Source organism: Limulus polyphemus, unplaced genomic scaffold, assembly GCF_000517525.1.
Source record: "Limulus polyphemus unplaced genomic scaffold, Limulus_polyphemus-2.1.2 Scaffold7875, whole genome shotgun sequence".
In the NCBI taxonomy this organism is placed as follows: Eukaryota; Metazoa; Arthropoda; class Merostomata; order Xiphosura; family Limulidae; genus Limulus; species Limulus polyphemus.
This window is the reverse complement of record NW_013673485.1, coordinates 20,972-32,831: the sequence shown is the minus strand read 5'-3', so window position 1 is coordinate 32,831 and position 11,860 is coordinate 20,972. Positions and strand designations below refer to the sequence as shown.

General features: G+C 31.6%; 1 protein-coding gene across 1 annotated transcript in view; it reads right to left on the bottom strand.

Annotated features, from left to right (window-relative positions):
• Nucleotides 1–4,628: 4,628 nt before the first annotated feature.
• The window catches only part of LOC106474931 (transmembrane protein 185B-like), a 26,380-nt gene continuing 19,148 nt past the window's right edge, over nucleotides 4,629–11,860 (bottom strand). The window contains exons 5-7 of the mRNA XM_013935629.2: nucleotides 8,807–8,983; nucleotides 7,285–7,408; nucleotides 4,629–6,028 (exon numbers count right to left, since the gene is read on the bottom strand). Coding sequence (XP_013791083.1) covers nucleotides 5,790–6,028; nucleotides 7,285–7,408; nucleotides 8,807–8,983 — 540 coding nt within the window. The 3' untranslated portion in view covers nucleotides 4,629–5,789. The remainder of the gene's footprint in view (nucleotides 6,029–7,284; nucleotides 7,409–8,806; nucleotides 8,984–11,860) is intronic.

Sequence of the window (11,860 nt, the reverse complement as noted above, 5' to 3'; positions counted from 1 at the left end):
TTAACAAACGGAGACATAACAATACCTTTAAACGAAACCATCAAACTTTGTTCTAACCTTCTGTTTGTTGGGAATGAAATTGTACAGGGTATAATTAAAGATGTTTTTAAAACACTTTTACGTTTTGCGACGAAACAATCACATTCTATGTTTTACGATAAAATCTATGAACAGATTGATGGAGTGGCTTTGGGCTCCAACCTTGCTAACCTTTCTCTGTGCTTCTTTGAAATAGTTTGGTTACAGACCTGTTCCCGAACGTTTTAAGTCTCTGTATTACAGGAGATGTGTTGATTACACTTTTGTGGTGTTTAATAGCGTGTAGTCAGTTAATGAATTTCTTCAGTTTTTAAATGGTAAACATCACAATATAAATTTTACTGTTGAAAATCAACATAATGACAAACTCTCATTCTTAGATAAACCCACTTTCATGGTACTTTTTTTGCATCTTGAAAATGTCCTTCAATGTTTAAAACTACACAATGGGCTATCTGTGCTCTGCCAACCACGAGTATCGAAACCTGGTTTTTAGCGTTTAAATCCGCAGATATACCGCTGTACCACTTCAAGAAAATCTGGTTAAAACCCTGCTATACAGTGTGTTTAAAATATAAAGCATCAGGAAATTAAAACCTTTCTGAAGAATAAGTTGAGAACATTAAACAAATGCTTAGAATAAACTGTTTTTATTGTCGTTCCTATATAGAATAATGCACATCAGAGCCCAAAAATGTAAAACTAAATACCCCATTTGTTATGTTAGACGTTCCAAAGAAAACTGTTAGTCCTACCCTACTTAGACACTATTTCATACATTAGGAAGTAAACTGCCCAACAACCATATCCACAAGTTCAGTTAAAATGTATATTTAAAACATAGTCTAAGTTAAAAGGGATCTTCAACTTTAAAGACAAATAACATCCACTGAACACCTCGCTAGTGATATGTTAGTTCACTAGATTGAGGTGAAACCAGGGATATACTGAATCAATCATAGAAGACTCTGCAGTCCAATGAAACACTATAACACTGAAACTTACAATACCATTAGTATTACCAACCACAGTATAACCAAATGTGATGTTGTATCTACCTCCAGTTTATTCCACATAATCCTCCATTTATGGAAAGAATTCCACCTTAGCATGCTAGAATCTCTTGCCATTAAGCTCAAAGATAAGCTCATTGCCACTATATCTTCAATTGTGAAAATATAAAGAAAATAACTGAACATGACCTTTGAGCATTCAAAAAAATTACATTCTTTGATTTCTCTTTTCATTTGTATTATACTTCAGCTATAAAGGTTTTTTGAAACCATTAAGATGTGCAATAAAAAAAACATTTTACTAAAAGAAAATGATTCGTTTATTTAAAATTCTGTATTATTTTTAACCCTTATATGTTTTGTGTCATTCCAGGACTGGCCACCTCCACAGGATACTTCCCCTTCCTTACATACACAGTTCATAAAAAATCTCTTTGTGTACTACAAACTTAAAGACTATATTCATGTTTGTTTAAATGTTTTTATTTCTAGAACACCTAATGGCACTGAAGAATTTAAATTCCAGCATTTCAAAAAGGTTTGAAATAAAACAGAGTTTAATGATTTTTTTATTTCAATCAATTACCAGAGTGGCCACAAAAACAAACTTTCTTATTCTCCAACTTTTCTATATAAAAAATGTCATTTTCAAACAGTAGAAAAAAGGGTTAATCCAAGCAATCGTCACTTACATCTATAGATTAAAAGAATGTTAAATTTAATCATTAGACTATCCAGAATTAGAGCTAAATTGTTGAACACAAATCACAATTCTTGGTTGAGATTCCAGTCTGCTACAGACACTCAATAAATCATTAAAATATATTTCCCAAACATTTTCAGTTTTTTTTCTTCAATTTTTTCAAAATTCCCTGACATTTTCTGCTTAACCTCAGTTTCCCTAACACTTCTGGGTTTTCCATGTCTGTGACCACCTTGTGCTAAACCTAAAACAACAACAAATCCCACTGATAGACATCCCAGATGTCAAAAACCACATATCTGAATAAAATATTTTATTTCCACTGTATTAGGAGGATTACTAATGTACTTGTTTAAAAGAAAAAAAACTGATTAATATTTTAGTTACATTTTTTAGCGGACCATAATTAAAAAATAACGAACAATTAGTGCCATTTTGTGTGCAAGAGAAATATTGAGCGTATATATATATATATATATATAGAGAGAGAGAGAGAGAGAAAATATTTTTACTCTATGTCAAACCTATGAAGATTTACAAGTTGTCACTGAATAAGTTAAAAATATACATGTTCAAAAAGTAGAACAAACTGAAACATCCAAACTTACATCTCAGCTGATGATGAAAGGCTGAAACAACATAGGCAATTTTACAAAATCACAGTAACATTGAAAGAAAGTGCTACTACTGGCTACCATTTCTGGAAAATAAATTTGAATTTGATTATATCTTTATAAGCATAATGTATTAATACCCAAATGTACATTTATAAACTATGTAGCAAGTCAAGCTGTTTTTGTGTGGGCTGTTGTTTCATTACTCCACAAGAAGCAAGTACACTCAAATTCCCTGTATACAGTACATGTGCACATGTAATTTTGTTTTTCACCGTTAATGTTGCCGTTGGTTATGCACAATATCTCCAAGCCATCTAACTTATGCAACAATAGTGACAGGTTTAACTAACTGCAGCTGTTTCAAAAATAGAACTGGGATTTAAAAAAAAGTAAAGATGTTCAATAAAACAGTGAAAGCCTGTTGCCAGTCGAACATTTTCAATTCTATGTTAGTTTCGTAGATGAAACTCAGTTTTTATTCCTTATTCAGAATATGTCAAAATGATGAGTAGATAATCATATAAACTCATCATGAAGCCTGACTTATCAGACATATACTAGGAGTAAATTTCATTAATGTTAACCAGTTGTGAACATGCCTGCTTTTTTTTTAAACTGAAGCACAACACTCTAAAGTCAGACATTAAGGAAGACATTAAAAATATGAGTACAGAGCTTTAAATCGCATGCTAAGAGTTTATAAAGTGTGGCAATTCAAAACATATCCAAAGCACTTTGGATTAAACTTAGACATGCTGCAAAATGCAACTGAAAATATATATTTAAAATAGTACAATATGGTAAATAAAAGTGTGAGATGAAAAACATGGTAAAAAGTGAGAAGTACTGAGAACTATGATGGGGTAGTGGCACTGATTAAACAATGACAAACTGTAATCAATGTCATATTTGTTGGGATGGTGAGGAGGCATAGTAGCCCCCACTCTTACAACATCTGTGACAGTAATGTATAACGTAGTTGGTAATTATTATGAATATAATGTTTGTTGAAGTAAGAGACAGGGTTAAACATCAGTATGTCATAAATAAGAAATAGGTTAAAAAATCCAGCTTGGAACGATCCTATGTACTTATACAGGGTCTGAAAAATCCTGATTGGTTAAATTTTTGTCTCAACATTGGTTAAAAAAGAATAGCAGATTGTATAATACAGTAAAGTCACCAGTAAAGCTTTTAAATTAATAAAAAAAATGACAAAAGCTGTAAAAAAAACAAGAACAAACGATTCAATCACATTGAGCTAAAATGTGTCCATTTTTATGCATCAAAAAAGTATTAAAATTCTTTGTAGAAATATAATTACTTTAATAAGTTTAATGAACTTTCTAAACTATAGTTGAGAAAATGTTTCTCAATTATCTTCAGGAATCAAACAAAAAGTATTTGTAACTTGTAAAAGACTATGTGTGAAAATGAACACTGTTCATGTAAATAAATATTGCAGGTTTGCTTATATTTTGTGGTGCTAATGTGGTCTTCATAATGACTTTTTTATGGTATGCTCATATCTAATTAAAACAGAAATCCTTACTGTTGTGCCTTGAATTCTTTTTACATTGGCAATTTCTGTTATGTTAACTACATAAGAAAATTATGTTTATAGATTTAGAAAAACGACTACAAAAAAATCTTACATTTTAGAAACCAGTTATTTTGCTTATTAAACTACAAGTTGTATACTGAACATCTTTATAAATTTAGCTAAACTTTTAGTAGATATTTGAATTAATCCAGCTTTATAACTAGTTTTAACAATGTGTTGCAAGTTCACTACTTGTAGAATATGTTTAAAATATATGTTCTTAAGAAATAAACTTATTTATAAATGTGATCATTTCTGTTATGTAGCTAATTTTCAACAGTATTTAATACAAGTCATTTTTTACTGTAAATTTCATCTTTTAATTCTGAGCATGTTCCAAGTATTTTATTGTTACAAATTTAAACACGAAAATCTTTACTTTCACATCCCATTTGTATTTAAGTTATAACTGACAAATGCTGAAGTTTTCTTTTAATGAAAGCTTGTAGTAAACTAAATTTCTACTAGAGCACTGAATTAGCTAGGTTACAAATGAACTATTCTAGTAGCTGTTCAGATTCCAGAATTACAGAGACTGAAAATTAACTCCAATCTTCTTTAAAACTTTCTACAAAAATTTAAAAAATACTTAAAATATAACATATAATTTCAACTGTCATAGAAATGCAAAACTCCAATTTTTTATTTTCCAGCAGAACAGGAGAAGCTGCTGTCAACATAGTATCTTGGGTCCTGCCCAGAAACACATTCACAAATGAAGTTTGTTTCAAAAAACTGGATTTGAACCAACTATATATACTAAAAAATAACATTTGCATCTACACATTATGTATCATAAACTACATCCTGATAAAATCTAGAATTAAACTCAACTATCATTTACAGTTCCAATAAAAACATCTTGCAAAGAAAAACTTGTAGACTTAAAATGTTTTCCTAAGGTGCAATTATAACATTTGTTGTAATATTCAATGAAAGAGGAAATGCCCAACCCATACAAATATAAAATTATATAAAACTTTTATCAATAAAGTTTTTGTTCAAAATATGTATTTATAATTAGACATAGAAAATGTGTAACAAACATTTACAATGTAATTGGCAACTCTAGCTTCATTTACTCTATTCAGGGCAGAGTTTTTCACTACTGTTCTGTTTTTAAGATAAATAAACCTGACAACTGGCTACAACTACTATAAAGTTAACTAGATAAGTTACACACAAATGCTTCATCAACAAATACATAGGTTTTCTATACCAACTTGTATTAATTTAATTTTCTAAGAAGCACTGAATATTTTGACACAAGGCTGTTGAAATGTTAAAATTCTGAATAGCAAAAAAAAATGTCATTCAGAGTAGTAAATCAAACAGGATTTTTTTTTTCTGAAAGCCACCAACCAAGAGGTGGATTATCATATGCACTATAAATCTAGATAGTTGTGGATTTTTTTTCCCCAAAAGTGCAGTAAAACTTTCACTAGAACCAGCTAGGTTAAGACTTTCATAAACATGTTAGTGCTATAAATTATACACTCACATTATTCTTAACAGTAGTCATTTACAGTAATAACAGACAAAAGTTTCATTCATATTTTGTAGTAGTAGTACACAAGATATATATTTAATGCACATATCATAAACCTTACATGATATTGAACCTGAGAAAAAAACCTGCATGTTACACCCAAGTTAACTGTATCTTTGAGGCAAGTGCTCTTCTGATAACCAGAAGCTTGATTATACCATTCTTCAATGGTGCATCATAATTCTTCCTGAAGCCTCCACTGTTTAAAAAACAATGAGTGAAAGACCAGAAAATGAACAGCACATCTTCTATCACCTGCCCCTTATCAATCTGGAGTCTCGATAGATAAAGCAGGTACAACAGGGCGAGGTTCAGTCTGACCAGTGTTAGCACCTCGCTTGGAATTCCCACTGGGAGGTTTTCTTTGGGAAGTGCTACCCTCTGCTCGACTGGAGTCTTCCGTTTCGTTACTGTGCAAGCTGTATGAAATGTTCCCATACTCCTGAAGGAGAGGACACACTCCAAGAATAAACTGGCAGAAATCTTTTCTAATTCCAAACCACCCTACATTTGTGAAAGAAAGATAAACCAAACTGAAAATCAACCAGCCTGTTATGATACAAGTTACATGCATTATTTTAACCCAATCTTCTAATCTAATGAAGTTTTAGATTACAAGTATAAAATTTTGCTCTGAAATATAAATTATAATTTCTGTTTGTTGTTAAGCACAAAAGCTAAACAATGGGCTGTCTGTGCTTTGCCACCAAGGGTATCGAAAGCAAAACAATAATTAGTTTATAGTAGTTTTTAAGTATAATGTGAATTAGCCTTAGATTAAGTATCCATGAGTAGGAAAATTAGTGTTTTACTGAATTCTCAAATTCATATTTTAAAGTGGAAGTAATAATAATTAATAAATGTCAAACCAACAGGGAAAAGTTAGTTTGTTTTGTTTGTTTTTGAATTTTGTGCAAAGCTACACGAGGGCTATCTGCGTTAGCCATCCCTAATTTAGCAGTGTAAGACTAGAGGGAAAGCAGCTAGTCATCACCACCCACAGCCAACTCTTGGGCTACTCTTTTACCAACGAATAGTGGGATTGACCATCACGTTATAACACCCCATGGCTGAAAGGGGGACGGTGATTCAAACCCACAATCCTCAGATGTTCTAAAATGTTTTTACTCTCATATTATTCATATTTTAGAGTGGAAATAATAATAATTAACAAATGTCAAACCAACAGTGAAAAAAAGTAAGATAAAATGTGAATTAACTTTGTAACTCACAGCTGTAGATTTTCAGGGAATTATCTGTAATGAATAATCTGCTGAGATTATTAACCAACTGCCATAAAATAAGCATTAATTTTTTTACTTACTTACAAGGTATAATATTTTCTTTACCAAGTAGTACATGTTTAATAAACTGTTGCTTTAGTATTTTTATGCACAAAGCCACAAAATGGACTATCTTGTACGGTGCCCACCACATAAGTTTAACCCTGAATTTTAACATCATAAGCACTCAGACTTTCCACTGAACCGGCAAGAAAGGATGTGGTTATATTTTAGAACCTGATAAATATATATTTAAGCCTTAATCTATGCTTTAGCAATACTTCAATTTACAGGATTCAGTCTGAACTTTTTTCAACACAAGAAAGATGAAAATAACACAAAATAAAACATCCAACGGGTCTTTACCGTGTTAACTCTGACACTGAATATACAGTTTTTGATAACTTAAGTTCATAATTTCATAACAGTTACGATTATTAAGGGTTAAAAAAACAATAAACTAAATCAACAACTTACAATGGTTGCTTCCCTTTGAACCAAATGACAAAAGAATCAGAACCAGGAAAGTGAAATACAACGGTATACATGTTGCTATGAAACTTAACACACTGTCATTGTCCAACTTATTCGACAAAAGCACCTGTATGTGTACAAGATATAATGCAACATGAAATAACATTATGATTAACATAAAAAGGTAAATATTTTACTACATTAGGCATAGATTAATTTCACATTTAATATAATCATATTTTAAAGCTCCCCTACAAAACTGTAGCTTAGAAGAGAAGTTGCAAAGACTACTAGCATTTGAGATCAAACATTAAACTTTCAGAATATTTACAGAGAACTCCACATAATAATTAAACTTCAGATATCTCCACTTAAAAAACTTCAACACTTACCATAAAATTGACAATGACAAACAATAACTTTGAGAATACTACTGATGTAGCCATAAAATAAACCATACATCAACACCATTAAACATTTAAAAAACAATTAACCAAAGCACATCATTTAAACTTTAAAAAAATTCTAGTTATTCAGTGAGAGGTCAGCATTTAAACTCTTAAGAGTATTTAACAAAACAATACCATCAACAAAAGTGTAATTAATCATAAAATTAAACTGTACAGAACAATGATTTCCAAACTATGTGTCATAGCAAGTTGCTAAGGGTGTTGCAAGTACATCCACAGTATATTTAATACGAAAACTAAGATACTCTCTTCTACCCGTTAATACTATCAAATGCTTAATAATGAGGAATACATAACCATTGATTAAGAATATATAATTAAATAAAATAGTATGTAAAAAGTATAAAGGAATTTAATTACTCTAATAATTAAGCAAGATATTAAGCGATTTTAATGCTACCTCTGATGGACCACTATAGAACTTCTATGACTCCAGTAAAAGAAAATAACATTGACTTTCAACTACAAAAAGAAAGATAATTAAGTACATAAAAAACAATATTGCATGTGCAGCAGGAGTGTCGCACAAATCAAGGAAAATGGGTTAGGGTGTCTTCAGTGAAAAAAAGTTTGGGAACCAGTGGTAGAGAAGTATTAAGGTATGTTGAATTAAAATGTTTGAAAGTGATAAAAGTAAACACAAAAAACAAAATTTCTCAACATATATAGTAACAGATGTTACAGCTGGCAAATGACAACAAATTTTTACTTTCTAAGTCTACTCGTGTTTCTCAAATATTTCAATTTATGTGAAACAAATAACCACAAAAATTAGTTGAACAGAACAAAACGTTTAACAGTCAGAAGAGTAGAAAGGCCTAACAGAAATACTTAAAAATTTAAGAAAAGCAATTAGGCATAAATCAAATTTACAAAGGAAAACCTGTAAATGAAATTAAACTTAAATATTTATGGCAGAAAAGAACAAAACAAATAATTACTGCAGAGTAATAATTTTCAATAGAATTATTATACAAAACAACAACAGCGGGAATAAAGCTGAAAGTACTCACCATTAAAAAGACACTAAAGTTATATATGCTAATGGAACTTACCAAAAACACTAGCAAAGGGACAACTACTAAACTGTAAGAGATTGCCGAGTGAAGGCTGGATCTTCGCTGCTCAGGGCTCACTTCTGGTGTCCTAAGTAAGATGCTAGCAAAAATGATGGCATACAAGACACCAATCACAGCCAAACACATCACTATCCATAAAGGCACAAAGACAACCTAAAAGTTACAAATATTTGAACCTCACATTACTTCCTCATATTTACTGAAGTCAATTCAACTGTTTCACATTTTTCACAATCTAACACACAAATGATAAGTCAATCTACTTCTCAACATTTTGTCAATGGTTTAATCAGTTTTCTGTCAATTGTACTAAGGAACATATTCCATTCCTGATTTTAAATATTACAAAGTTTATTCAAATAAGAAAACAACTACATTCATAAGTTAATGTAGGATGCAAATATGAATCAAACACTAATTACTAATATCTTCCAAATTAGGTTGAAATGATGCACTGCAACAAAGGTAACTTACAGAATGGAAATTGTAAATAATTAAAAAAAATAAAAAATCAATAATAAAAATGAAAAGAAGTTCAGCCATTATATAACCAAGTTATAAAACTGATATTTTTACTTTACTTAAAAGTTGGTTAACAAAATTTGAAGACCAAACACCAACCTATATAAAGCAGTATTGAAGGATAACACAGAAAAAGATTCAGCAAACAAGCCAATAAACACAAAATACAGCATGTCAAGTTAACAAAACATCACAAAGAAATAATTACAGTATTTGTATTTCATAACATTGCATATTTTGCCATGTTTGTTGAATGTTCTATTAGTCAGATTTTCTAAAATATAAGTAATTTAACACACTGCTGAGTAAGTTATATTAAAACAATTTTGGAGCCTCACTACATCATTACATTTCATGCTGCTATGTCTGTTGATGCTCTGTGTGATAACCATACATCTTGACAATGGCTCTGCAACATAGTTTCTATTGCATAAAGGATCCTTGTAAGGCTGTCATGTCCAAAACACATCACTTCTCCCTGTTTACTTTCCATAATCTGTCAAAGTGTATGAGGAAAATTACCCATTTCAACAGTTTGATCACAAAGAAATCCATAACTTGGCCAATATGCCTTCATATGAAATAGCATGAATACCTGTTTTATTATCCAGCTGCTTGAGGCAAATGACAATTGAATGGGAGGTATAATTGAAAGCCTTATCTTGATGAACCAATATCCTGTTGGTCTTGTTTCCAGACAGAAATCTTTCCTTAGTATGTTGCATGCTTTTGCCTGGGATATGTGGAGAGTTATTACCACTGACTTTTGTATTTGTGCATTCTTACTCATTACAAGGCACTGCATTTTGCTTACAATAGCTGAGGTATAATTTGTTGCAGGTCTCTGTCTAAATGATTTTAGTGCTCCAAGTTGACCCATGTGCCTTTGTTTTCCAAAGTCACGAAGTACAAGGTATAATCCCATTGCAAAAATCCTAAATCTACAATCTGAATACAATTTTATGATCTTAGTGTATGAATATTTTGTGTCAAAAAGGGTTAAGTATTCTAAAAATAAATCAGTTTTTGGTGGCATCATGCTACATATGAAATGGCAGACAATGTTAAAATGTAGTTCTGATACTTTCTGTTCCTCTGTAACTTTACATCAGCTATGGTTGTCAAGTGTCATGCTGATTTGCATATTTAAAATTATTTTATATAACATACTCAACCCTTTAGTTTACTTATTTTCTCATGTTATTCTTTAAATCTGATGTTTTGTTGATATTATTCTTGTTCACAGCCTGATGACCATGTGAAATGCGACTAGTCCTTGAACAAAATGACACCAATTTCATAATAAATTTAACAATTCTTTCTCAATAGAAAGAAAAAAAAATAAAAGTGGTAACTTGTGAATTGTCAAAAGTATTGATTTGAACTACGAACAACAAGGTTAACTACAATGCATTATTACATACAAATTTGAACTTTGAAGATGTTTAGAAACTAGCTTAATCACACTTAAGCCTTCTAGAGCAGCGGTTCCCAGTCGCTAATCCACAGGAAGATTTCAAAATACAGCTAGTGAGGTATTAGGTCGTCAAGAAATTAATGTTGCGTTTTGGAACACTTTCATTACCACCCCCCAAAAAAAACGTACATCGTGTATAATAGTTAAACAAACCACCTAAACGTCACTTAATGTAGCCTATGTAATGTGTAAAGTTTAGTTTACTCTAATCCCTTATAGTGATAGCACACGATAAGACACAGATTCGGCACATAATGCTGTTTGAATACAAGAAGGGAAACAACGCCTCTGTAGCCACACAGAATATCAAAGGAGTTTATGGAAATGTTTTGAACGTTCGCAAGTGTCAACGATGGTTCACCAAATTCTGTTCAGGTGACTTTAGCCTTAAAAACTGTGATGGCAGGGGCTGATATATTGGAATTGATATTGATGCTCTGAAGACACTTGTTGAGTCTCACCCAAGACAACACACTCATGAAATGGCCCTGAAATTGCATATGTCTCATGAAACAATAGGTAAGAATTTAAGGAATATGGGAAAACTCTATAAAGAAGCTGTTTGTGTGCCTCAAGAACTCTCCGATGATCACTGTGTTGAATGTGTGAATGTGTGAATTTAAGGAATATGGGAAAACTCTATAAAGAAGCTGTTTGTGTGCCTCAAGAACTCTCCGATGATCACTGTGTTGAATGTGTGAATGTTGCTTCGACCCTTCTGGCGAGTAATGCGCGTGAACCATTTTTGGACAGAAGTGTCACCAGTGCTGGAAAATTGATTCTCTATGCAAATATTAAATACCAAAAATAATGGCTCAGTCCTAGACAAAAACCACTTCAAACCCAAAAACCTGGATTCCATCCGCAAAAAGCGATGCTTTGCATTTGGTGGGATATCAAAGGAGTAATTCATTTCAAACTCCTCAATCCACAACAAACTGTCAATGCAGAGATCTATAGTCAGCAACTGGAATATTTAAATCAAGCCCTTCACTCGTCAATCAGAGTTGGGTTGGGAAGTTCTCCCCACC